Source organism: Tauraco erythrolophus, chromosome 17 (genome assembly GCF_009769465.1).
Source record: "Tauraco erythrolophus isolate bTauEry1 chromosome 17, bTauEry1.pri, whole genome shotgun sequence".
Classification (NCBI taxonomy): Eukaryota; Metazoa; Chordata; class Aves; order Musophagiformes; family Musophagidae; genus Tauraco; species Tauraco erythrolophus.
In genome coordinates, this window is record NC_141481.1 from 5,205,028 (window position 1) to 5,232,521 (window position 27,494).

The window sequence follows — 27,494 nt, forward strand, 5'->3', positions numbered from 1 at the left end:
TCCCCTTGAGTAAGGTTTGGAGGAAGAGGGGGAAAAATCACCTCTTTCCTGGTATTTGGGCACCAGTATGGCAGGAGGCATTGGACTTCGATATCTTAGGCGCTTGTCCAGCAGCAACTGTTAACTGCTCTTAGTGTGGGTGAAGAGTCTACTGAACAGCTGTTGGGGAAGAAACTGCTGGGTTTACTGGTCTGGGTTCACTCGTGCCAGTTTGAACTCTCCCATCCTCTCCCCCATTAACTCCTTTTTATACTATATTTACTTTAGCTTACTGAAGAGACCTATTTCAATTCTTCATTCTATTTTTATTTCAGCTTTCTAGAAAATAAAGTGCTTTAACAAAAGTCACAGTAAACAGCAGTATCTCACAGTGTGATTTGTCACATTGTCTTGTTGTGATTCCTGAGGACAGACTTGGGGACAGCTCTGACCGCAGCTCCTCTGCGCTGCGGGAAACATGGGAAGGCTTTGCTTTCAGCTGCCGTTTTGGTTCGTTAAAGTCACATCTGAAAGATGACCAAGCCAGAGGCACTGCAGCACCAGGGTGGCACATGCAGGAGGTAAATGTGCACTGAAGAAGAAAACCAGGAAAGAACCACCAGGTCAACAGGTGAGTCCCTGCTACTTTCCCCATCTGCCAGCCTGCCACGCTGCAAGGATCAGAGGACGCTGGCCACCACACAAATTCCTTGTGGCCGAATTCAATTTGGAAATGTTGGCGTTGGTGTTTGGATGTACTCTGCTGTGACCAACTAGCATTTGGCACCAGGGCTGCTTCAAGCAGAAGGAACGGTGTTCTGCTGCCCGCTCCCAGCCAAGTTACTGTCTCCTGCGTCAGTGAGCCCGTGGTAAGCTGGCTGCCTCCTCCGGGCAGTCTGTCGGCCCTCTGCACAGCACAATTCACTCAGGGCTCCTCCAAAGCTGACACGGAAAGAGATGGAGTGGATCTGATCCCCAGCTGCAGCAACAGGCAGCCATGTGCTTTTGTGTTTAGTGGCATCCCACTTCCTTTTCCCTACTTCCCCAGTGTTTTTGCACTTCGGGTCACTAGATCCAGCCACTGCCTTGGAGTTCACCATATCTATGTAAGAACAGTGCTCAGGTCAGCAGTCCTTAAGACATTGGTAAAAGACTAAATTTGTTCTGCCTGGAACTTAGGACAAGCTGTAAACAGTCAAATTTGATTGGTACCAGTTAAATTCTTGTTTGCTCTCCATAAAATCTTGCTGGCTTTTAAAAATAATCTGCGTAATCTTTAAGTATGGCAGTATATTTGGGCGCCTTTTATAGCATAAATCAGAAATGCTGTGGTCTTTTATACCATAAAAGCAACAAGGTTTTTAAGTTCTGACTGGCTCATTTTCAACAGAAGAGGGAGGTTTTGGTGTCTGGAAACATAACAAAAATGGAATTGCTAAGTTTCCTATGGAAATAACATGTATCCCAAGTCATCCCTTTTCTTCTGCTCACTGTGGTTATAGCTCAAACAAGATTTGGTTGATTGTCAAGCACTTCAGAGTGAAAACAAGATAACAACTCAATTAGGAGATCAATTATTCCCGACAGTGGTGGTATTCCGGTATGCTCTGTGAGTGAGTCACGCGAGGCCCGATTCTTCCATCAGTCTGTAGAACAGTCCCTTCTGAGCTATTAAGTGTTCCAGAGTATCAAATTCAGCTATCCGACCGTTTTCCAAGACTAAAATCCTGTGAACATTAAACAAAATTTTAAGTGTGGGGATACACCAGCAGCTGTAATAAACTTAGTTATTCCTACTTATTTCTAAAATAAATTTCAGTACTTGCTCGTTATTCAACCAAGCTTTCCAGCAGCTTTTCAGCTGGGAAACAGCTGTGGGATAGAAGTAGGTTTCTGATGAGTGACTATTCAAGTACTGAGTTTGTGAGTGGAGAGTTTTTTGGCAACTGAGACTGAAGTAAGATTTGTGAACGTGTATTTTCGCTTCATGATTTTAAGTTGAAGCAAAGAGCTGTGGCCATGGTTTTGCTGTCAGTGAGGGGGAAGAAGGAGTATGACACAGCCTGAAGTGCATCATGCGGGAATAAATGATCTTCAACTAACCTGTTAGTGCCTAGCTGATGTAAGATAGCTCCTACCATCTCTAAAGCAAAGCTTTGAGGGTTAAACAAGAAAAGGACAGAAATGAAATTGCTGTTCACTAACACCCTGTGGTTTGTCTGGTTCACACAGGTTGCCTGTGGCTTCCTTCCTCCCTAGGAAAGTGGCTGAAGGTATTACCTGTCGCAGTCCATGACAGTGTTTATCCGGTGAGCTATTGTTAACACTGTGCTGTCTTTGAACTGAGTCTTCAGGGTGGACTGAATCTGAAGATCAGTTTCTAAATCTACTGCTGCTGTGGCCTCATCCAGAATGAGGATTTTGGCTTTCCGAAGAAGTGCTCTGGCCAGACAAACCAGCTGTTTCTGACCAGTGCTGCAAGTAAGAAGAGGGACGGTAAACTGAGAGCAGTAGTCGCTTTGCCCTGGGGTCAGAATACGAAATTAATTTTAAAATAGTAGTGGAAAGGTGATTGTTCCCTCCCCCTGAAAGGGTGATTGAGGCTGGTGGCACTGCAGGTAACAGCATGAAACAACCTAAGGAAACAAAGGGAGTGTATTACTATAGCACTCAGGAGATCTGTACTTGGAACAGATTCCAGTGTTTTATGCACTGCACAAATACAACCCACCACAATGATTAAGTCTCAAATGTCTTCCACTTGGTGTCTTATGATTTGATTTCATGCTGTTAAACAGGACAATAATGCAGCAATTTGCTGTCTGGACACTGTTGTATGTTTTTTTTGTTGGTGTTTTTTTTGTTTGTTGTTTGTTGTGGTTTTTTTTTTTTTTTTAAATGAATTAGACTCCTTGTCCCACTAGCTGTATGTCTTCCTACCCCGTGGACTGGCACTGCCCCGCCACTGTCTTTCTGCAGATAAGGTACCTTAGGTTTTCCCCTTGGTCAGTGCACTTATATTCCAACTGATCTGGCAAATCCGCAACAAAGTTCTTGAGCTGAGTCAGTTCCAAAGCTGTCCAGATGTCTCCATCAGTGTATTGGTTTAATGGGTCGAGATTCATTCTTAGAGAGCCAGAAAACAAAACCGGATCCTGAGCACAGAGACAGTACAAACAACTCCTGAAATGAATTATAAAAACGAGCTCTCCATTTTTCCCTGCTGAGTGTGAATCTGTGGCTAATGTATTGAATGGGAGACTAGCATGGCATAGATGTTACTTCCAACTTTGAAATTTCTGGACGTCCCTCCTCTCACAGAACCCTTATAAACCCTTGCTAGGTGTTAAGACTTACAACACAGCTGAAGCGTTTTGGAAATTGATTTCATACCTGGGGAATGACAGTTATCTTGGTTCGAAGGTCATGGAGACCTAGTTGAGCAATATCTAGTCCATCAATTAGGATCGCTCCTTCCGCAGCTTCCACTAATCGCAGCAATCCCACAGCAAGAGTAGATTTCCCAGCTCCTGTTCGTCCAGTTATGCCAATCTGTAATGTGCAATGAAAAGCTTTTGGTTTTGATGTTGTCTTCCAGAGTTGGACAGACCTGTTACGTAGTTCCTCTTGGTTTTTTGAAGAGACAGCTTTGCATGGATCAAATCTTCAGAGCTGTTCAAAATTCACATAGTTTACCAATATACTCTTAAAAGGAATAATTTATAATTTGTAATTGCCTTGTATGGAAAGGAATCTTGAAAGCCTTTGATGGGAAACTGCCAGACTTAGCAGCTAGAACAGGGCCTTGATGTGGCACGAGATGTAAAAAGTGAAATTCCCTTGTTGGAACTCTGCTAACCTTCTGTGAAATGAAGTTTCGCTCAGAAGAATGTCTAGTGTATGCAGCAATCCTGGAAACACTACTGTGTAGTAGAAGAGGTGTGCAGGTGATAGATGGACTCATACTTTACTGCAGTTCTCGTGCTTTACTATACCTTGGTGTAGGGCAGGGACTGTTTTCTGCCCAGATCTGATCACTGCAAAGCACTGTTCACGCTTTGTAGCTCTTCTGAAACAAGTGGCTTTTCGTGGCTTTTCTTACCTTCTCTTGCCCATTGATGGTTAGATTGACATGCTTCAGTGCTAGATCCAAATTTGGCCTGTAGCGCAAACTATAGTTTCTAAATTCAATTCTTCCTTCAGTGAGCCAAACTTGATCCTGAAGTTTACCATTCAGAGTCCAGGGTGCCTAAATAGATGAAAACAAACAGCAATGTGCAAAGCTGATTTAAATTACCAAATCACGTGGCCATACTGAAATGGGAAGACATCTGTGCCAAATTCCCCCAATCTATTTACTGTTTCCAAAAGAGAAAAAAGCATCTAACATTTTCATATTGCAAATGTTGCTCTTTATTACTTTATGCAAAGATGCCAATTATCTTAACAGAAAATGGGGACAAACATTTGTTTGCATGTCAGAGTTCTGACATTAAGGGTGCTTCAATAAAAGAAGATTTATATGCCCCTGTAAACAGGACTCTGAAATTCAGTCTCCTTTAGTGGGATCTCAGGGCAGCATATGGATAAATAATTTTAATGATTACAGAACAAAAATTATTGCACTGGAGACTTTTAGTGGCTAAAAGGCCATCTAGCAGCCATCACTTATCAGAGTTGCATCTGAACTCACACAATAAATACATACTCCAAATATGGGCAGAAAATACTGCTCATTCCATGAGTGTTACCAAGTGAAGCTAATGCTTAACTCTTAAGGAAATAATGATGATCAGAGGTTATAAAACAAGCCTAGTCAGTTGGATAAAACCCAAATGCTGCAGTTCTTAAAAGACCAGTTATGTTTCCTTTAAGAAAGGGAAAACTAGGGGGTTTGTCCAGGTGGAAAAGTTACTCATTTAGTTTGCACAGATGTTCACATCGGCTAGGAAGGTCAATAGTTGGTTAGCTACCTCCTTAGGAGTCCTCAAGTATTCTCTCACTCTCTCCACAGAAACAATGTTGTTCTCCACTTCTGTCCAGGAGCGCACCATCCAGTTCAGAACACCAGTTATCTAGCAGAAAGAAACAAAAGCCTTAGGGCAGATAAAATAAGTCTTGAGCTGTGCTTCTGAGGTACTTGGTACTGTCTTTAAGTGTTTATTTATAAAGACCTCTTCATCAGCTAATTGCTTCAGAAATCATCCCTTAAAAGGCTAAAAAATAACCATGGTGAAAGTTCATAAAGCCATGTGTAAAGAGCCTAGCCAGCTCCTAGAAATTAAAATGGTAGCAGAAATTAAGATGCAAGTTGCGTTTGATGAAAGGCAAGCATGGTACTACTTCAACACTGAGTTACCTGAAGAGCATATGAAATGGAAAAGCCAGCAGTTCCTGGACTAAGATATGTTCTGCCCATTGCTGCAAATAGCGCTGCAAACAACACAATGCCATTGCCTAGAAACTCCAGGTTTGTAGCAAGCCACCTGCAAGAGGAGGAGAGTAAAGGGCTGTTGCTGGATGGTCTTCTCCTTTCTCTCAACAGCATCTGTGATGACTTTGTAAAAGCTGCTGGGGTACAGGGTGCTAAACAAAGCTCTTGTCATGCCCTGATTGCTCTTATCCAGCCACCTTGTAGCTCATGAATGGCTCTAGCCTGTCCAAATTGATTCACTTACGGTCTCCGTTAGGATTTTCTCCAAGGCCTGCTGGATGCAAGCAGCCAGCACACAGCTTCTTGGATGAGCTGGTCTAACATCTCTCTCTCTTTCTGGTACTCCTCACCTGTTTCACGACTGCTGGCTGATGGCTTTATTATCTGATGGGTTCTGCATGTACCTACCAAAGGCCTCATGCACTGTGTCATCTGATGATGCACCTCACCAGTCATGTACTGCAGCTTCCTGCGTTTTTGATGATGAGGCGATACCTCTAGCAGTGTGTCAGCATGTTCATGTGCCTAGTCACACAACAAATGGGAGCATATTATTTGTGTGAGAGGCATGTTGCTAGAGAGGAGCACAGCGTGAGTGGTAATGAAAAAGGCTACCCTACTGCTAAAACACTGTGCACTACTGCCTCATCTTCTCTGTACCTCCACCCAAGCTCCAAGAGCAGCTATCTCTGCTCCACAAGGCCATGGGAATAAACTATCATTTTCTTTATGCTGCAGATTTGTACCTGTCAGCAACTGCTCCAGGGAAGCATATTCGCTGATTCTCGTCCACTAGAAAATTGCTCTTCAAAATAAACCTCTTCTGGTCCTTGTAAGCACGAATTACGCTGCTCCCTTGGAAGGTTTCCGAAATGTGGGAGTAGATAGGTGACCTGCTGGCAGCCTCTGTGCGTCTCAGCTGGCAGGAGGTGATGACATAGAAATGCTGGTAAAAAAGGGAAATCGAAGGGGAAGCGTTTAGAAGGTTTATGCCTCCATGGAGATGCTCTACAGAAAATTTGGGAAGGGCTCAACATGTGCAATAGTACGTACTTTCTTAGTGTTATAAAACCTACAGTGCTGATAGGAGATGTCCCTAAAAGGTGAGGTAGAGTTTCTGCCTGTCATATCCTATCTTTATTAAGAGTAACCTCATGGTTAGCTAATGCAAAGAAGCCAGGGCACTCTGAACTCACAAAGCCTCTGAACTCACACTTACTTTCTCCTGTAGACCAGCTCTTTGCTCGATGGAGAATAGAGGCATACTTGCACCCTTATTTGCCCTTCCCCCATGTTGAGTCCTAGCTGGCAAAGCATTTGAGGTTTCAGAGCCCAGTGGGAAAGCTGCATGGTATACATGGATATATTAAAAAGCAGTGTAGTAATTCTGGAGGAAATGCTTTTGGTCTTAATATGATTTCATTTATGGCAATGGAGAGAAGGAATACAGCTCTTGGTGGGATTTGATCTGGCTATCAGAAGAACACAAGCCTTTTTGTGAGGTCTCTGGGATGCTTTGGAAAGCTGAGATGATGTGGGAAGAGCCACTGACAATACTTTTGTTCAGATACAATTCTAGAAGATGAAACTAGTTTCTGCATGTCTCTGCTCCTACGAAATGCATGGAGGCTTTCTGCAGGAACACGGCCATGCTGCTTCAGCCTCTCCTGCCTGTGTATCAATATGAGCTCCTACCTGGAATGCAGCATAAAGAACAGTCAAAGGCACTATGGCCATTGCTGCCCTTGGTGTAGCCACTATAATCACAAGGTAGATCTCCAGCAAGTTGAACAAGAATCCCAGCAAGGACTTCAGCTTGTCTGGGATGACGGAATCAATAGCATCCATTTCTCTGGAGAAGCGGTTCAGCAAGTTTCCAATGGGTGTTTCCTCAAAGAAGACCATTGGGGATCTAGCAACGTTCCTCAGCAACTGCAGAAACAGCTTGTGCGATGCCAACACGCCACCAAGAAGGACTGCTGCTATGGAGGCAAATCTGCCAAGGGCTGTAATATAGAAAATAATAATAATAATAATAATTACTAGGTCTGAACAAACTCACCTCGGAGTTCCCCTTTGCGAGATCATGATTTTCACTTAGTACTGGGAATGCCACAAAAGGAGCCGACTCTCTCTGGCAGTGACTAAGCCAGGGCTCAGAGCTGCAGAGTAAACTGCCTTTTCTGCAGGGCAGTTACAGAGCGCTGGGAGACATTCTAAGCAATCTTGATGGGGGCCACGGATTCAGCAATTTAAACACACAGGACAAATTCTTTGCCTTATGTTTCCTGTCTCCAGACTCACTGTTAGCACAGAAGGGTACCCGGCCCTTCCTACTCTTTCAACTTGTTCAAAGCTTTCTCAATCTTTTGTCACTTGGGCTGAGATTTTTCCAGATTTGATTTCTGTCCTAAAAGAAGTGATTTAAAAAAAAAATTTTCTTTTTAAGAGTGACCAAAAGAATTGTGGCCATATTTAAAGAAAGATTTAAAGAAATGTAGAATTCCCTAACTTCCTCTTTTTCTCTCTTTTTACACTCAAAAGACATAAACCAAGATTTAATTCAGCACGGAGAAGAGCCACTGCTTGCACTTTGATATGATTCATTTATATTGGAGGAATAGAAAAGGATAAGAGGAAGAAAGATATGCAGAAGATGTTGGATAGAATGGGGCAGGATAGTAAAATAAGGATGTTATATTTCTTTCATTGCTGGTCGTTTAGTTCCAGCAGGAAATACTGAGGAAGACAGTATTCATCATGGTCTGCTGAAAGGCACAGGAGAGCACTTCTAGCATACCATGAAGTAGAATTTCAGGCAGTAACACTGGAAATATTGTTCAGATCCCTTAGAAATTCTCTCTGTACGTCAGAGCCTGTAGTTTTAGGTCCCATTCCAAACCTTCAGGGCTGGTGCCAAAAGCCCAGGAGGCTAAGAGTCCATGGGTATGCACTTGTTTATATTCTGAGAAAACATTCTGGATATGGGAAAGGGTGGCAGAAATACATAAAAGAATTAGGTGAACAAGTTAAACAAACCTTGAATGACTCCTAGTACACCAAAGACTCCAACTCTCAGCTCTGTATGCTGTTGTGTCCCGTTGTGAACAGGGTCATCTGTCCACATGCTAAGCCAGTAACCACGAGAAAATGAGAGGGCTTGCTGACACGTGAACAACAGGATGATGTACACACACAGTGGTAAGCCTGTCGCCTTCAGGTAGGCTGCATAAATCGAAGTATTAACCTAGAGTGAAACAATTGGGGAAAAACAGGAGGAGAGGTTGGGAGGATCAAGCTTGTTAGCAAGGAAAAGCAGCTCTGAAACAAGGAATGATTTATTACGGCATATCTACTCGGTTATAAGTCACAGGCCATAGCAACCATGTTAATTCTTTTTTTGTTTTCCTGGTGGGTGAATAATGAAGCTATACTTAAATAAATCCATGGTGTTAATGAGTGATTATTATCAACTGATGAATGTTACTGCAATAGGCTCGTATTACAGCTGGAATGCACATGAGGCTTTCCTTATGCCAGGCAGTGGCCTTCATTTGTTGGTGCTGTGAAGGAGAACTATTATGTATCCCACTGACCGCTTGTGTGAGTAACTGCTGATCGGCAGAGGTGAGGAGATCCCAGTCTGGCTAACACTGTGCTTTCCTAGGGGAAGAGCCGCCTCCTTTGGGGTGTCCAACTTCTTACTCTCGTCTCTTCTCAGTACCAGTGTGTAGCCTCAACTATTTGTTTTGTCCCCATGTTTTACTGCTGCTACAATGTGCCCTGGCTACCCACCTCATCCATGCCTGACTCCTAGCTGGAATCCCTCATCTGCTTCTTTCCTTTCACAGTACTCTTCTTGCCTCAGCCTTTTGTGGTGTAAGATCAGAACAGTGATGTGTCACTTTTCCCCTTTGCACCAGCCTCCAGAGTTTTTGGACAGACTAAAGATTACAAGTCCCTTGTAATCTCTCCTCTTTCCCTTACCACGACCTCACCCTGATTGCCTCAGTGCACTTCCCCCTTCAGGTTAACTCTTGAATCAGGATCTTTCTCCTCCAGTGGTCATAAATTTATTTTTTTCCCTCTCATTTCCATAATGTGCTCTCCACAACGTATGTGTGTTAGTCCTATTTTGGAACGAGTGCTTAGATCAGGGCATCCAGGGAGATATAGTTTGCATAGAAGATGCTGTGTAAAATAATCCTGACATGACTTTGTCTCAATTATAGGGCAAACTTGCACAGCTCAGCTGACTGTTCCCTGGAGTTGTACTGGTTTAACTTAGGCAGTGAGCTGACCCACCTGCCACAAGTGGTCAGTAATAAACTCACTGTATGTGTCTTTGCCTTTACAGGAAAGTACTGTGCTTACCCTGCCATGCTGAGTTTTCTCACCCTTGGTTAATCTTCCTCTGGTGGCTGCAGCAGTCATACAGTCTTGATTTACAGGAATGGTCTCCCTTCCCATAGCAGAAGATTTGACTGAATTGTCACTTCATAAAAGAAGACAAAAAATCCTTTCAATTTTAGCTAAGGCAATGAGTATTTTAAAGCTGGATCTCCTTACCCATCCACCCCTATATTCATGCCTATTTTGAGGGCTGCAGTTTTCAGGGTCCTCCATCCACAGTGACACCAACCATTGTCTGTATTTATCACAGGGACTGGGCTCTGTCAAGCTATTAACAGAGGTGTTAAGCATTCTTTAGCTGTGGCTGGTTTGAATGAGTTCAGGCTGACAGCGCCACTGGGCAGTGAATAGCAAGCAAATGTATCAACATGCCTTGTATGTCAGCTCTGGAACAAATGCTGGCTCCTCATGAAATATGGAGAAAATGCTAGTCAACATCCACATTGAAGAACAGTTTCTTACCTGTTCTTGAGTTTTGCTTGTTTGCTTTTATTATTAATCTACATATCAATCCCAAACCTGTATGATACTCAGTAAGAGTCTCCATGTAGGCTTGTGGAGCAAGTTCTTCAGTGTCTGAGACAGCTTTAAGCTTACCTAAAGAGCTTCTCCTGTGATGGACCATTTCTAGAGGTGATGGTGCATTTGGTGTCTCCTGTAACTGTGAAATAAATGCTTTTTTTTCTAAATGCTTTAGAATCTCATTTTGTCCTGTATAGACTTTGAGAGATTGGTAATAAGGAGGAAAGATTCATTACAAAGAATTGTTTCTAAGGGTAGAAATATCAAGGTGGGGCTTGAAGGATAGCACGTATAGTGGGTAATTCTGTTTACTGAATGATTGTTGTCTACTACGGTGGAACTGTTCATTCAAGAACCAATTTTGAGGTGATGAGTCAGCTAATGTGACAGGCATGTTTTTCCCCACACAAAGTGAGAGCTTACTGTAAGGGGATGTCTGTTTTAAATGTCCATAATAGAACAAGTGTAAGCAGCAGACCCTCCTCTCCTCCAGTTCTTTAATGTTAAACATAATATTAAGGAAACAATTGACTGATAGATCTAGGAAGAATGATTTCAACTCATTTGGGTTACCTGGAAAACCAGCACCTGCCTTCTCCTCTGCAGTAATGTGTGAATGAAGAAATTCTGCAAAGGCCCCATTTCTCTGTAAAAGTTCCTGGTAGGAACCAATTTCTGAGATTGTTCCATCCACCAGCAAAACAATGTTGTCCACTTGAGGCAAAACGTTGATCGTGTGAGTCACCAGCACACGAGTCTGCTTGAATAAAGAGGGAACAGTTACAATTGTTCTGTTGTTTGAGTATTGCTTAAGTCTGATACCTTCTTTCTTTGCCAGTCTTTCTACGCTTCAATACAATAATTACATTCTGATACTTGCAACCAATCTACACATGAAGAGAAAGGTATTTGTAATCAGACATGTCTGTTTCAATTGGACTTTCTAGTGAAATAAATTACCTATTTTCCTTCTACAAGGTGAAATTGAATCAAGTATTTGTAGGCAATTTATACTATGAAGCAAACAGAGCTGCCCTAGCATCCCTTCTCATGTAACCACATTTATTATCCAGATTGCTTGACAGTAGAGAAATACCAAGGAATAACAAAATTCAACCAATGTAAAGAAGAAGGGAAGAGAAGTGTTTAAAAGGGATTTTAAGGCTGAAGTTTAAGCGATGATGATTTGGGTGATGTGAACTGTAAAGGTGCCGCTGAACTATTCAAAAGTGATAGGATTAGACATTATGATAAGATACAATGAGCTGGAAGAGATCAGACAGCTCTTCCTAGCTATACTAGAAGTAATCTCAAAAAGGGAGAAGGATAATGTCAACAGAAGACCAAAGAACTATGAACTGGCTGTAGAAGTGAGGCTGGAACTAGGCATATGGTTTGCATGAGGATAAAGATAGTCTTTCAGGAGAACCTAACTTTTCATCTTCCTCCTCCTAGGTGAAATTCACTGCAGGACTTCCATGTGCTGTGTGGACTGCAGAGGTTACCCATTCCACTTCCACTGTCGTTAATGCTAGTACCTGCTGCCACTAGTGTAAAAGAATCTGGAAGCCTTTGATATAGTGAGTAACCCACCTGACTGGAAATGTTTCAGGGGCCGTGATAATTAGATACATTTTACAGTCTGTTACAGTTCAGGATTTGTAACACACCTTGTCCTTCAGTAAGCCGTTCGGTCCAAGAACATGTTCAAAAATGTGCTGTCTAACATGGGCATCAACAGCTGAGAGGGGGTCATCTAGAAGGTAAATCGAAGCATTCTGGTATACGGCACGAGCAAGGTTCACTCTTTGCTTCTGACCTCCAGATATGTTTATTCCCTGTAAAAACATATTGACACTGTTTATTCCAAAGCTACAGTGTATGTGCCAACTGTTGGCTCCATTGTACACCAAGGTTTTATGATGCCCTTATTTTTAATTCAGTGCTTCTCTCCCTCTTTCCTTCCCTCCCTCCAAATAGGGCTCTTGAGATGCAGAGGCAGATTCTCTTGAGCAACTCCACTTTCCTGCAAAAGAGAACCCAAAAATGACCTGGATTTTTTGATTTTGTCTTAAGCATCTCTCATATCCCTTGTTAGGTTAACCATCAGGAGGTGAGCTTCAGACCCTGTTAAATCATGGCCCGACTTTCAGAAATTACTGAGCACCTCCTGCAAGTTTAGTCCTTTTGTAGGTGTTTTAAGCAGGACACCCAAAGTTGTAGCTTTGGAAAAGTTGGCCAAAATATAAACCTAAGACAGTACCTTCTCTCCTATTTCACTATTCCGCCCTGCAGGGAAGCTCTCCAAATCAGGTTGCAGTGCACAAGCATCTATCACTCTGTTGAACCATGTTTCATCCATCTCTTTCCCAAAGAGAATATTATCTTCCACTGAAGCATTTTGTATCCAGGCTTGCTGGGGGACATAAGCTGCAGTGCCCTATAAAAATGGAAGTGGAAGAACGTTAACAGTCTTTTTCACAAGCTCAACTTGACACTGTGGGAACCTGTCTTTGAAGAAAAACTCTCCCAGTTAGCTTTATAGAAGTCTGGAATGATCATCACCATTGACAGGTCTCAGAGGGCTTTGCAAAATAGGGAGTCTGCACTTTGATTATCTTATAGAAGAGGAAACAGGTGCAAGTACGTGATGTGATTTACCACAATGCCACTTCAGCTCACTTTCAGAGTGGGAAATGGAACTGGATCTTTGAAGGTCCTGTTCCAGTTCCCATTCTCAAGGGCCAGGTTCATCTGAGAGGTCTTGAGCACCTTCAGATAATTAGATGTGGGCTGCTACATACAGCCCTTGTTAGAATTCAGCAGTAAATGGGTTTTCATCAAGTACTTGATGCCTTGGTTAATACCTTACTGTTCCTGAAGACAGCCTAATTAGAAGCAAATGCTCAGGGCAAAATTTACCTTCATGGTTATGCAGCCATCTGTCTTCTCCAGCTCACCAAGTAACGCTGACAGCAAGGAGGACTTTCCAGCACCCACCTGGCCAACTACAGCAAGCAAGGAGCCTTGGGGCACGGTAAGATCTATCCTATAGAGAATAGATTAGTCTCTTGTCACCTCTTAGATACATTTTCTGAAAAGAAAATGACCAAAATTCTTGCTATTGTCTTGTAGCAATAAAAAATTACCAACTCAACCCTCTAATTTCATACTTGAGGCCTCAGTTGCACAGGGTTATTCTTCCTGTCATGCTGACTTTTTGCAGCAGAACAGGAGTCATCCCTTCAAAGACACCTCCAACCAGAAAGTTGTCACCACATCCCCATCTGAATGTCAAACCCAGCTCCAAAACCCAGGTCCCCACTCTGGAGACAGGCTACCCCAAAGCACTGGATATAACACATTCCTGAACATCAGAACTTCTCAACACTGTTTCTTCTCTAAAACTGCAATGCCTTTTGAAATAAGCATGTAGTGATGTCATTTATAATGTCTGCATACCATCAATTCTACTTTTTTGACTTAAATTACTATTTGGACAAGAAAATGCTGTAAAGAAAGCAGTCTCCATGTGCTAAGGCAACATCTAGATACCGGTACCTTCCCATTTATGTGCTCCAAAGCATAAAAGCAAGATTACATTTTGTCTGATTTTATAATTTTTAGAATTCATCGTTAAATATGAAGCAAACTCGGAAGTCTCTAGATAAGTCATGTTGGTTTCACTTAGGCGCTGAGGAATTAGTTCATTCAGCATCCACCCTGACCTACAGAACTGAGATGACCAAGGGTAAGTCTGTACCTTCTAAGACAAGGAGAACTTTCTTTGCTCCAGCAAAAAGTCCCATTTCTTATGATGATACTTGCCTGTTCTAAAATATGAGGAGAAATACAGCACTTTTAAATTCAAAGGTAGGTACAGAAATGTCTCTATTTATGTGACTTTATGTTTCAGTGTGTATTTGCATTACATAAAACAAACCTTAAGTATGAAAAGAAGGGCTTAATCACCAGATTAGATTTCATCATTAGAAATAAACAGGCCTGAGAGAGAAAGTGACAGTAAGAGGCAAACAATTTTCTCTCTCAACTATGTTAGGTATCCTAAGAGTGGAAGCTGAACAAAGGAAGCTACTCTTCTTATAGGACAACAATGCTAACACAAAAGCTCACCACAGTCAGAAGTGTTTATGCTTGAGCTCTCAGGATTCAGTTCTTCCAGATTCAGAAAAGCTGCTAAGCGGTTTAAAGAAACTTTGGCCTGAAATGAAGAGGCACACACAAGAGTAACATTTAGAATAGAAAGGAAGCTAAAACCCAAAATGAAGATTCATATTGAAGACCCACTTAGAATGTTGACCAGATGCTCTGTTGTGGATGCTGTAGGCTTAGATGGACAAATGCAGCTCTTCCTTATATTAACTGCCTTTATTTCTACTTAGCTTAGCAAAAAGCCACGTTCTTCCCTGTGTTTTCTCTTCTGTTCACACAGTGAAACTGGTACTTTTTTCTCCAGTTTATCCTGCATTCTTTCCAGTGATTGCTTCAAAGAGTTGTGACAGTCTTCTTGGGGTGCAAGAGGGAACTGCAATTTCCCATTTTCTTACCAGACAATAACTTGCTTTTTCTCTCTGGCCTGAGCTAGCAGGGTTTCCATTGATCTCCCATGGAGATTTTGTTCCATCTATTCTGGTTTCTGTGATTACAAACAGAACTGGAAGCAACTCTGAGATCTAATGGTCCTTGTGATCGGTCCCAAAAGACTTATGATTTGTTCTTGATGACTATTTTGTCAATATATAGAGCCTTTCTGAAAAACAATACTACAAAGTACCTTTAGCTGCAAGTCCTTGCACTTCACTGTTTCCCAATAGCAATTAATTAGCTAGCTCTGATGTTCAAAGCCCTAAGAAATCCCTACCTTTACCTGGTAACGATGGTCTGTGAAAAAACACTTATGGCCACAGAAAAAGGAACATAGTCTGCAATTAACCTGGACAGCAGCGTTTATGGAGAATGGCAGGAAGGAGTGCGCAGTGTTGAGAATGTTGATCAATGTTAAAGATACAAAGGCCTTCTGAGCATCCAGGACGTGTGTGTTATCCACCATGGTGTAGACAGCAAACATGACAAATGCAATCTGAAAGGGAGGAAATGAAAAGCAAACCATTTGCTTCAGACAGGGAAGAGAAATGTTCAAGGGTGACAGGCCTCTTCCTAAAGACTCTCCAACCCATTTAGTTAAATCTAGGCTATCGCCCAAATACCTGGTACCTGTCCTGCAAATATCATAGGCAGAGGTCTTGCATGTTGGTGACAGAACCAAGTCTGACCATTTGACGTTTGTTCTGCTTTAAGGAAATTTTGGTCCTGTAACCAGAGCAAAGTGAAAGCACAGCCATTTTCCATTGAAAAAGCATATGGCTGAGCTGCAACAGCAAGTGCAAAAGTGGCTTGTGCAGCTACTGACTGTGCCATGGACTTTGTCTAGCTGGAGGTCTCCAGGTAGCTCTTGCAAAGCAGGCTCAGTCTGCCTGGAGCACACTGCCAGACCAGGCACCTTGTCCATAGAACTGTTAGGACAGTGTAAATGTCTGTGTGGCTGGTTCCTCAGGAGCTCAGCACCTCCTGTGAGACCACCAGCTCCTCTGGGCAGACATTTATCTTTAGCTGTCCCACAGGAAAAATCAGTCCAGACAGTAGTACAAAGAGAAATGGAAGAAATAGCACGTGTTATGTAGGAAGGTGAACCACTCACCAGGAAAGTTGATGAATGGAAAGAAGCTAGAGATGCTGAGAAGAGAATCTGAGATCTTTTTAGGGCCTGAAGTTCTTGCTTCCGGATTCCAAGCACTTTCTCAATGAAGGTTTCCTCCCAGCCATACAGTTTGATTACTTTAATGTCACTGAGAATCGCATTGGTGAGTTTAGCCCGCTCATCTTTATGTTTCATCTGGGCCTCCTGCAAAAAATGTTTGAATTTTATCATTTATTAGGTTGAATGTTTAATGGTGCAATTATTCTGAAAAAACACCTTATTCCTCCCTATGAATTCTGAATACATTTCCATGCAGTTAAGCTATGTATATACTGTTTTGCTTATGCATCTTCCAGGCTGGGAAATATTTTGCTTTTCATCTTCAGAGCTTCATTTTTACTGGCAATACATAAAAAACAGAAAAGGTGGGCAAACAAGGTAAAAGACTGAACATTGAAGAGCCTACTCCCAACCTCAAGAAACTGAGCAGGCTTTGAATCCTCGTATGTTCCTTCAGACAGTCATAGGCAGCATGAATAATAAATAATGAGCTATCACTTGATGTTGAATGTTAGTGATACGCTTCAGTACAATACTTTTTTTTTTAAACATGTATGCCTACTGTAATAATCAGTAGCCTTGGAAAAGCATGGCATCCTAGAGCATAATTCAAGTCAGTAAACCACTTCATTTTTACGAAGCAAAACGTACCTGAAACTGACTCCTCTTCTTGGTGATCACGAAATTCAGAGGCAAAAGAAAAAGGAATACAGCAATTGAAGTCAAGGCAGATGGCCCCAGAAGCTGCCAGGAGAGAAAAGGAAAGAGCAAAAAATTCTGGTGAATACTAGAAATGACCGTTTTCCATTCCTCTTTGCTCACCCTCCCTCTTATTTGAACTTACGCCTAACATTCCTCATGGCTAAGACTTTAATTTTGCCTTTCCTGGGAATTGTGCTCCCTAAGCACTGTGGATTGTTAACTTGCCAGGCAGGGTAATTGCTGTCATCATGCTCTGCTGAATTTATTTGCTTCCCTTTTAGGAACTAGATCAGTGCTGAAAGCAATCCAGAAGCACACTGGAAATTCCAAGTAATTTCTATTTCTGCCCATCTGTTCTTGGCTGTGTTAAGGAGGACATCCTGTGGCTGGCATAAGTGTGACCAGAAACAAAACCAGGTTTTGTTTAAAAAACAAACCTAAACCCTCAACAAACTATCCTTGCAGCATAAATAACCCAGCTTGTCTGAATTTACATCAGCTAGTGAGATGAAATGGTAGCATTACACTGTGCCAATACTCTTGCGACAGCTCTTGGATACCAAGGCTTATAATGCTTATTTGACTAAGAAATAGGGCTCTATCCTGCTGAGAAATACCATACATTAAATTAGGGGGAAAAAAAGGATCTTTTAGATTATCATCCTTTATTTCTAATTCAGGTTTTGCTCTCTCCTTGCAAAATGCCATGATACCTCTGAAATTCCATGTATCAAATACTCTTTTTGAATATCATATAACTTTGCTTCAAACTGTTTCACTGATCTTGTGGTACTAAGGCTTCAGGATGAAGCATGTCAAGTTGCTATTTCAGACCATTCCCCTTTGTGTTCTGTAACTGTGCTAAGGAGCTGGAACTGGACTCTCAGCCTGCACTGAGCCACCACATTTTGGTTGAAAAGAGAGGTAACAGAGGAAAACTGAGGCAGAAGTTTGTCAGTCAGCTCAGAATAACCATTCTCACAGTCTTCTCCCTAAAAGAGACTGAATGCTGAATACACAGGTGAGACGATGAAGTGAAGGATCAGGTAAAGATTCTATACCAATAAAAATATCTGCTAAAAAGAAAAGTGAATCCACCATGCTACAGAGCTAAGAAAAATATGGCGATTTCAGGTTATTCAAACCAGCAAAGCTCTAAGCAGAATTCTGAAAACTCCTTTTTCCTGTGATACCGAGAATAGAAAAGGATTGATAAGTATTGTCATCATATTTTACCTGCCACAAGAAGACAAAGCAGATGATAATCCGGACAGGAGCAAGCCAGGTCCCATTAAAATAGATAATCAGATCCATTAGCTTTTGGACATCAACAGATACCAGATTAACAATTTCACCTACTGTTGCTGCTTTCCTTGATGCATTTGACATAACTAGGATCTAGACAGGGTAGAGAAGAAAGGAAAGGCATCATCACACAGCAGCTTTGGTCCAAAAATCAAACAACTTTCTTTTCCTTATAAAGAAAGAAACAAAAGAGGGGGAGAAAAATGTCAGATGTTAGGTATTGAAAACATGCTGTTGCATGGGATATGTGACTTCATGTTAAGAAGAAGAAATCTACTCCTTGCCCCAACCGTGATCTACAACGTAAGAAAGTTTATGTTGCTTTTTCCTCTTTCCTTTTCCTGGCTTTTTCTTCAGAGGTAAGATCTGAAAAATAAATAGTAAAATACCTCCCACATACTGTTCAGAGATGAATATAGCACAGAATTACATCCTAAAAGTAGTTTCTAATAACATCTCCCCTGATACTGTTAAAAGCAATGTACCAACAATGCCATAAATACTAATGCAGGGCTAGAAAAAAACGAGGCTGAAAAGGAAGCTACAGACTCACCTTCCTGTACACAAGCCCTGTTACTGCAGTTTTCAGTCTCAAACCCAGAACAAGACACACGTACATGTACCGTTGTTCAAACAGAGTCTGGAGACAAGCCAAAAGGAACATAGTGAAGGCATAGAAATAACCATGCCAGCTAGGTGCTTCTTGATCTTCAATAAACTCCAGGAAAAGGCTGCAAGACAGGAGCAAAATGTTGATGAATCCATGTAGAACTGGTGAAATATCAGACACACAAAAATGCAGAAATACCAGGGATTTTTTCTGTATTCTCTCTGTATGCTGATGATCAGTAAAATAGCAAAAGAATTATAAAAACTGCTAAGTATCCTATGTCTCACAATATCCTGATTTTTGATGTTTAGCCACTCTTGGTTTTGAAGCAATCTCTGATTTCAGCATCTTCTCAGAGGAGACCTCATTTTCAGTGTTAAGGACGGCTCCTAAATTTCATGTATTTGTCAAATACACAAATCGAGAGCCATAATCTAAGGAAGTCATTGACATTTCCAGAACTCTTAATGACTAAAAAGTGATTTTTGTCCTTGAAAATATTCTGTAATGCAGGTTTGTGTTGTACCAACACAATCCACAAAGCATTACGTCAACTGGCTATGGTATTTAAGATGTGTAAGATGCACAGTGGTGCTCTTTATAATTAGTCAAGGAACACAGAGCCTTAAGACTACACCAAGTGGCTATCGGCCTGTGCAAACGATGTGATATGTAGAACCATCAAGTAACTCACGCCTGTTGTACTAAAGTTGTCAAAAGGCTTAGTGCAGCCTGTCCATTCCTCTGTTGGAATATAGCAATGGAGAAAACGTGCACAGCTTTAAACAGTGGTTTGTTTTCTTTTTTCCCTGAGCTGACTGTGGGCTTAATACAAATGATAATCCATCTCTTTTCATCAGCAATAAGAGATTTCAGAAGATAAGTGTTTGTGTGTCTGCCTCTGTGGGTGCTGGCATGCACAGCAATCTTGTACGTGTGGTAAAAATACATTATAAGTATGCACATACCTCAGTAATTTTGGAATGGAGAACAAGAAGACATCACAGATAAGTAAGCAGACAGTGCCGAGAAGGAAGTAGGTGCCAAACATGCTCCAAAACACTTTCAGTAAGGGCCCGCTCTGACTGTGCTCTGATCGCAGTAGAACCTCTGTCTCTTCAGCTTCTGCTATGCCCGTTTCACTCTTCTGACCCTTTTTAAATGTCGCAGACTCCATTTTTCTGAAGGAAGAAACAATGAGAAAGCTAGCCACAACTGAAGAAATCTTGTGCTTTCAAAAAATCATTAAACATCTCAGACTGGGTCTCATGCCATGTCCAGTATAAATGCTCATCAAAAAATGACACTTCTCACAAAAAACTTACAGTTCTGTGCTTCCAGGAATGAAAGGATGTTCTCTAGCAGATTCCAACACTTCAAATCAGATTTTGTGCAAAGGAATGAACTCACTGAGTGCTCACCCACTGAAGGGTAAAGACCCCCAAGTTTTCATAGCAGAGCGTTACTTGGACCGTTTTATGTACGCAGTCCTTTTCTTCTTCTTGTTTAATGGACAAATAATTCAGTGGGATTGAATCTTTCAACCATTGTCTTGTCCAGAGAGGAAGCACCTAGCAGAGTTTATTTTCAGAGCCCAAACATGCGCTGAAGCGGTCTCTGTAGCGTTCTGTGGGGAATGGAGGGGATCAAAGCCTACTCTGAGATGGTGCACCAGCACCTGTAAGTGTATTTGCTTACATCATCTTGTGTTGGGTTTGTGTGGTGGGGCTTTGGTAGCGGGGAAGGGGCTACAAGGGTGGCTCCTGTGAGAAGCTGCTAGAAGCTTCCTTGGCTCCAAGCTGGACCTGCTTCTGGCCAAGGCCAAGCCCATCTGCGACAGTGGTAGTGCCTTTGTGATAACATGTTTAAGGAGAGGGAAAAAAAATACAGTGGGGAACCTGCAGCAGAGAGATGGGGGAGGCACGGGCTTGGCCTAGCCTCTCGTGTGGGCGGCTCTCTGCACTGGGCTGCTGCCCCTTGCCTGCTGGCGGGGCGATGGCCACAGCAGTATGGCTGGGGTGCCTTGCAGGCCCACACGTGGCCCCAGGCCAGGGAGTGGTTCTCCACAGCCTGGTGGTGTTGGCCAAAGGCCTTCATTCCCCCTAAATCAAGACTCGAGAGGAGTGGGATGTGAGGGAAACAACTGCAGACACCAAGGTCAGTAAAAAGGGACAGGGAGGAGGTGTGCTGGAGCAGAGATTCCCTTGCAGCCCATGGAGGTTGTCAGTGGAGCAGAGATCCACCTGCAGCCCATGGAGGAGCCCACACCAGAGCAGGTGGCTGCACCCAAAGGAGGCCAATGTTCCGTGGGAAGCCCGTGCTGGAGCAGTTCCTGAAAGACTGCAGCCTGTGTGAGGGAACCACACTGGAGCAGTTCATGAAGAACAGCAGCCCATGGGAAGGACTCACGTCAGAGAAGTTTGTGGAGGACTGTCTCGTGTGGGAGCAGGGGAAGAGTGTGAGTCCTCCCCCGAGGAGGAAGGAGCGACAAAAACGTGTGACAAATTGACCGCAACCCTTGTTCCCTGTCCCCCTGCACTGCTCAGGAGGAGGAGGTAGAGAAATGAGGAGCAGAGTTGAGCCCAGGAAGAAGCGGGGAGTGGGGGAAGGTGTTTTTAAGATCTGGGTTTATTTCTCATTATTCTACTTTTATTTGATTGGTAACAAATTCAACTGATATTTCTGCTAAGTTGAGTCTGTTTTGCCCATGACCATAATTGTAGAGTGATCCCCCCCGTCCTTATCTTGACCCATAAGCCTTTCATTCTATTTTCTCCTGCCTGTCCCACCAGGTGGGGAGAAGTGAGCGAGTGGCTGCATAGTGCTTAGTTGTCAGCTGAGCCTAAACCATGACGCATCTAGAGGCAAGACAGAAACTGTCCAGCTGAGTCCATGACGCACTCTCTAGATCAAGTACTCACTGCTGGTTTCTGCTATGACACTTCTTCCACTCTCTTTCAGCCCAGGCAACAATTTCTTTAGAGGAGTCCTCTTTCCTCACAGGCCACAAGTCATCCACGCCCAAGGAATGCTGACAGCCTTTCCAGACAAGCCTAGAGAATACAAAGACTGCTGTCAGGTAAACACAGAAGGATTTGTTGTGCATGCAACATTTTCAAAATAGATGGGCTTTAAGTTAGTGTACCACAGTGAGCACATAGGGACTTAAATAAAACACTACTCGGGACTGTCCTTTCTCAGAATAAATATGAGTGTTCAGGAACAGCAGTTTTGCTTCAAATCTCTATGCTATATTCTGTCAACATAATGAGGATTTGCAAGTAAGCCCTAATTCCTGCTCTACTGAGAAGTGGGACTTGGGCAGTGCAGGACAAAGTTCAGTTTAACTTTGTGGCTCAGTGAAACGCAGATGAAGCTTTATCATAGAGGACATTAGGCCGAAGGTATGTAATTATTTTACTTCTGAATGCTAAGCAGCAGGCTGGGCTAATAACCACATTCACTATTTTCCCCTTGCCCAGCATTTGTTACAGGAAGGTCTGGCAGGCAGATATGGCTGTGGTTTGTGTACAGTCATCTTTTGAGATTGCTGAGATCTATTTCAAGATTGAGAGGGCACTGGAAGAGTAGTTGGAAGGGGGAAGAGAATTATCTAGAACCATTAATTTGTGTTTTGAACTACTTTGAGCAAAGTAAGTTAAATTTTTGTAATTTCATCTTGTGAGAATACCTCAAGTCCCTAGAGAAAGAATTTAAATCCTCACTGCATGAGCAAACTCCAGGGCTGAGGTACTTCCTACCGGCTGTCATCTACACTCTCTCTTATGCTGCTGTTTTTTTCTGAAGTTCTAGCAAAACCACATCTTTTTTTCTGTGTTTTCTTACCCAGAGAACCACCAGTATGTGATTTTGGAAAGAAAAGAGCTGCTGGCTTCTGGACACTGATTCTGATGGGAGGAAAAACATGGGTGATATTTATATATAGAAAAGGGCATGTGTCAGATGAATATAATTCCCCTTCTGTGCTTCCCCAGGAAAAACGATCAAAAAGTTACATATCCCCATTCATTGACCTTGGCAGCGTAAACGTATTGTGGAGGATCAATGGGATCGGGAGACTTTAGAGAATTAGACTTTAAATAATGTCTCAGATGGAGGAACAGAGAGTATCATTCTTCATACCCAAAGACGTTTATTTTCTGAACCACAAAGCTCTGCCATACTCATAGCTCAAATAGAGTACTGTTGCACAGGAGAGCATGGGGAAGCAACAGGAGCCCTATCTACTGGTTTCAGTGACAATAAACATGAGTATGGATAGAAGAGGCTTTTAGTTTTTCAAAACATATATATAAAGATAGAGTACTGTTATCTCAAATTCTGCCAGTTACCTTTTAAAATGGTTGGCCGTTATACGGAATGATGCATCTTACATCTCCCTGATACTCATGTTCCTGTGTCCTTATAAATTTAAATTCCCAATTGAGCAATGAAGCAATGCATTATGAAAAGCTATGTTATACTTACAGGATTGTTGACAGCTTTAGAAAAGAAGGGGGGGTGATCAACGAAGCAGAATAACACAAGTTCTCCTAGCACCAGGCTAGCATAAAGGTAAGTTGTAATATGGCGGAAAAGGTCTTCCAGGAAGCCCTAAGAAACAGAATATTGTTAAGAATAAGGTAAAACCTTAATGTGAAATCAGGGGAGAAAGATGGCTTCTCATGTTCTACCAACCATAAGCTCTGAGTTTTGGTTTGAAGCATGAGGTGCATTTATTTAAACTGTAGTTATGTAGAGCTACTTAAATAGATAACTCTGGGATATCAGAAAATGGTAAATAATGGACATATTTATTATTTATAGTGACAGTTTTATCATGAGGCTTCATAGCAGTCTAGTCAAATCAGTTGTCCACATTGCATCATTATTCAGGGAACTTTGGGTGCTCTGAGGGATAGCAGTTCCTTGCTCACCTAGTGGGATGAGTTGTTCATATAATTAAGCAGGTGCCAGGCTTTATTATAGATGGTGTGTCTAAGAGGTTCCGTGAAGGGCTCTTTAATTACTTTTGTGAATGAGAAAGAGAAAAACCAAGGAAACAGTCTGAGTATTTTTGGAACTGTATTTTGGTAGCAAGAACTGGCAAAGTGCTATTTCTACAAGAGGCCTGGTGCCGGAGTATCATTCAACACAGCAGGAACAAGCAAGTTCCCAACTGTCTTTTGTTTAGTGACTGAATATTTTTCCCCTATTACTTAAACACACAGGTTACATAAACTTTTGTTTGTTCCTTGTTGTGATGGAAAGGTACAACTGTTCGCCTGAGTAAAATGGCCACTAAGTCTCAGATGTGTAAACCCGGCCAGCACTCCTCCACAAATAAACATTCACCACAAATACCCAAAGAATAAAAATGTAAGATATATCAACATATTTATGCTGATACAAAGTCTGGTATAAAGCCATTTTTTAGAAACAGTGTTTATGTTCTTTTTGCTTTTATTAATATACGAAGTCTGACGAGCTCTCAGAAAACCACACTGTCTACATTGAAAGGGATAACATGGATGGAGATGACAGTGTGTCATCAATCATTTTTGTCAGCTCATATCTTAGAGAGGAATTTCGTCCTCCACCTCACAAGGTGAGGCAAAAAGTGCCCTGTTGTTTAGAGACTACATTCCCCTGCACGTTAAAGATACGTGATTTCACTTACTTTTGCCAGGGCATGTTGGACTTTGGAAATAAACATCACAACTGCAGCTATGAACGAGAGCAGCCAGTAAATCAACAGGATGCCTGAAGACTGGATGCCCATCATTCTTTCTGCTTGGGTTAGGAACACAGCAAGGACCTGCGAGGAAGAACACATTTGTCCAAATAAATAGCTGGTAATGGAATGCCAAATGTTATTATCAAATTAATGGATACAATAGAGAAAAATCAGTTTGTTTCTTGCCCAAACATTTCACGATGTTTAGAGCTGCAATACTGTTCCTAAAAGGCTAAAATTGAAAACCATTATGTGCCATTTTGCACTCAAGAATGCGTCTCCAGAAAGGGCAAGTACTGAAATGACAACTGGGCCAAGAGGCTGGGAGGATCTAGGCTGTGAAGATGCAGTGACAGAGGGGGAGGACAGGCATTTAGGTTGAACAGAAATCCCATTTAATTCTAAACCATACTCAATCACATGCCATGGTTATGAGAAACTAGATCTTGTCTTGTCGTGAGACCTCTTTCTAAACGCTACTGCTACCTTGGCTCTTGTGTACTCTGCCCACAGAGCTCTATATCGTAGCTGTAGACCCAGTGGTCTCCCCAACTCCAAACCCCTGCTGTGTCACACAGCAGAGACTCACAAAGTGTGTCTCCAGCCTTCTACTCCCCTTCAGTTATCTTTGTACTCAGAGATACGGAGAAACATGGGAGATACAAGATCTGCCCCAGGAGGGCTAAGCTGGGCCACACATAGACAAAACAAAGGAAGAATTACCATTGTGATTCCCACCACGACGGGGCTAATGAAGAATGCTGGAGCCCGTGGGATTCCTTGGCTTGTTTCCCACAGTACGAAGAAGACATTAGAAAAACACAGTATTACCAAAATGAATCCAAGGACCTGTGGCAGAGACAGCAAACACACAATAGAATGGACTGAAATGATGATGGGACAATCTACTGAACTAAATGCTTCAAGCAGCCTGGGTGGTAAGACTGGAGAGGTGGAAGAGCAGGTTTGGGATAGACAGCCTTACAGGAAGTAGTGGGGAACCAAATGGAAGTACAGGGGAGAAGATTTTATGACACTTCTTCCTAAAACTTTACTTGATTTATACCTGACCTGACTTTACCTAAGTCAGTAAATACCAAAGCAAACACAGAGATGGATTATCAGAAAAGAGTTAAATTTAATTTTCCTAAATCATTTGCATCGAGGTTGCGATAATGTTAGGATGAAACCCCATCCTCCACTCTTACCATTTTGGTTTTGAAGATGAGGGACATCCTGATATAGCCTTTGTTTTTGTGTCGAAGATACAAGTAGTAGAAAGGAAAACAGATCCAAAGATAGGCACAGGGGATCCAAGCAATGACTGTACTCTCAAAGCACCAGGTAAATCTTGGGGTGTTTGTAAACCATGTCTGGTTCCAGTCCTGCCACAGAATCAGCACAGAAGTGAAACAGTAAAGCTAATGTACGCAGAATTTCACCAGCTAATGCACGTTGCTAATGCTACAGCTGAGATCTACTATAACAGTAGGGGAACTTGATTTAGGATTTCAAATGTAAAAACCAGAGAGGCTGCTGGAGAACAGCAAGATGTCTCAGGTGAGGGCAGGAGGGAGGACTCAGCAGGAGCATTTTGGAAGGAAAGGAAGTAGAAAGAGGGGCAGGAGGGAAGGGTTTGGAAAGTGACAGATGCCAAACAAAAGACATCATGTATCATAACTAGAAAAAAAGAGGAAATTTAAGTTACTGAATGTGGAATGAGAAAAAATAATTTGGGAATGAAAAAGATTATTGGCATTTGGGAACAGGTCAAATGGAGATTAGGAGAAAAGAAGTGTCCTACTGTATAAACTGCATGGTAACTGCATTTCCTCAGCTGTATTTATAATTGATTTGCAATTTTTTTTTGACTGAACGAATAGCTGGATCTCATCTGCTAACATAATAATACTAGAAATACAGCAACTGTAGATGAACAGGCAAGGGTATTTTTTCTTCAGCACCTTGCAGAGGTGGTTCAGGTCCTTCCTGTGGAGCATATGATGCAAGGCTAGGAGAAAGGAATCTCTTGATGGAAACAGGCCATAGCTAACTGCTCTCAAGTTTTTATGGGAGTTTATCAATGCTGAGGATGGAAATCCACAGGATTCTGGATTGATCTACTCATTAAGTCTTTTCAAAGGTATTTCTGTAGTGGGTCATTCAGCAGATACTTTCTGAAGACAATCAAGGGGCTCATTTCCGTATCCTTCCAGCAGCGCAGCCGGACTGCACGCTCCTACGCAACTCTCACCAAAGTCATCGTAACTGGGTAAGGACCTGGACTGTCCTCTGTTCCCTGGGAGGCAAAGTCCGCACCGCCACCAGCCCTGATGGAAACGCTTCACCGCTCGCAGTGTCCGCCCCTCGCTCACGCACACACCGCGCTGACACCCGCTGCCCGCCCGCGGGCCCTGGGGCGGTGCGCGGCGCGGAGCGGCTCCCGCGGGAGGAACGCGCGCACCCCGCGGCCGGGCCGCGGCTGAGCCGCCGCCGCTCGCTGCCTCCGGTCGGCCCCGCTCACTCACCCAGAGCGCGGCGGAGCCCTGCCGGGAGCCGCACAGCCCACCGCCCGCCGCCATCGCGCCTGCCCAGCCGCCCGCCGAGGGGGCGGGCGGGGCGTCGGGGCTCGACTCGGCGGGGGCGGGCCGGACCGTGCGGTCGGTGCCCTCGGGCAGGTGTCAGCGCCGGCGGGACAGGCGGTTCCTCCCTGGGCAGCGGCCGAGAGCGCTGTTCCTGCCGGCCGTGTTGGGGACTGGCGGGAGCTCCGGGACGCAGCGGGCAAAGTCTGACCGGGAGCTCGTCGGGGACACGTCTGGCTTTGGGCTGCCGCCGCCCAGGCGCAGCCCCCCGGCAAGGGGATGGGGCCGGGGCCGGAGGCTCCCGCCTCGCACGAGAGCGGCACGACCCGGCGAGGGGCAGTCGCCAGGGAAGGTCCCGGCGAGGGTTTGGCCCCGCGTCGTGCAGTGCCGGCGGCGCGGGGAGCGCGCCCGCCGCCCGCCGCGCCGGCAGG

General features: G+C 43.2%; 1 protein-coding gene and 1 long non-coding RNA gene across 2 annotated transcripts; one reads left to right on the forward strand and one right to left on the reverse strand.

Annotated features, from left to right (window-relative positions):
* Positions 1 to 780: 780 nt before the first annotated feature.
* ABCC6 (ATP binding cassette subfamily C member 6) lies at positions 781 to 27,063 on the reverse strand. Its single transcript, XM_086622245.1, has 31 exons — positions 27,010 to 27,063; positions 25,690 to 25,866; positions 25,205 to 25,330; positions 24,425 to 24,562; positions 23,233 to 23,358; positions 22,591 to 22,652; positions 21,666 to 21,797; positions 19,713 to 19,925; positions 18,688 to 18,865; positions 18,066 to 18,227; positions 16,779 to 16,871; positions 16,068 to 16,271; positions 15,303 to 15,449; positions 14,483 to 14,570; positions 14,112 to 14,181; positions 13,271 to 13,397; positions 12,612 to 12,788; positions 12,019 to 12,186; positions 10,922 to 11,105; positions 10,424 to 10,487; positions 9,788 to 9,908; positions 8,453 to 8,660; positions 7,109 to 7,419; positions 6,160 to 6,359; positions 5,339 to 5,465; positions 4,953 to 5,054; positions 4,082 to 4,228; positions 3,373 to 3,531; positions 2,968 to 3,134; positions 2,260 to 2,454; positions 781 to 1,706 (listed from the first exon to the last, which is right to left on the reverse strand). The coding sequence occupies exons 1-31, from the start codon at positions 27,061 to 27,063 to the stop codon at positions 1,598 to 1,600; spliced, it is 4,536 nt and encodes a 1,511-aa protein (XP_086478371.1). The 3' UTR covers positions 781 to 1,597.
* Positions 9,705 to 13,341, forward strand: LOC147527554 (uncharacterized). The gene is made up of 3 exons (XR_015222633.1): positions 9,705 to 9,730; positions 11,804 to 11,928; positions 13,304 to 13,341. It is a non-coding gene; the product is annotated as an uncharacterized LOC147527554 (long non-coding RNA).
* Positions 27,064 to 27,494: the final 431 nt, after the last annotated feature.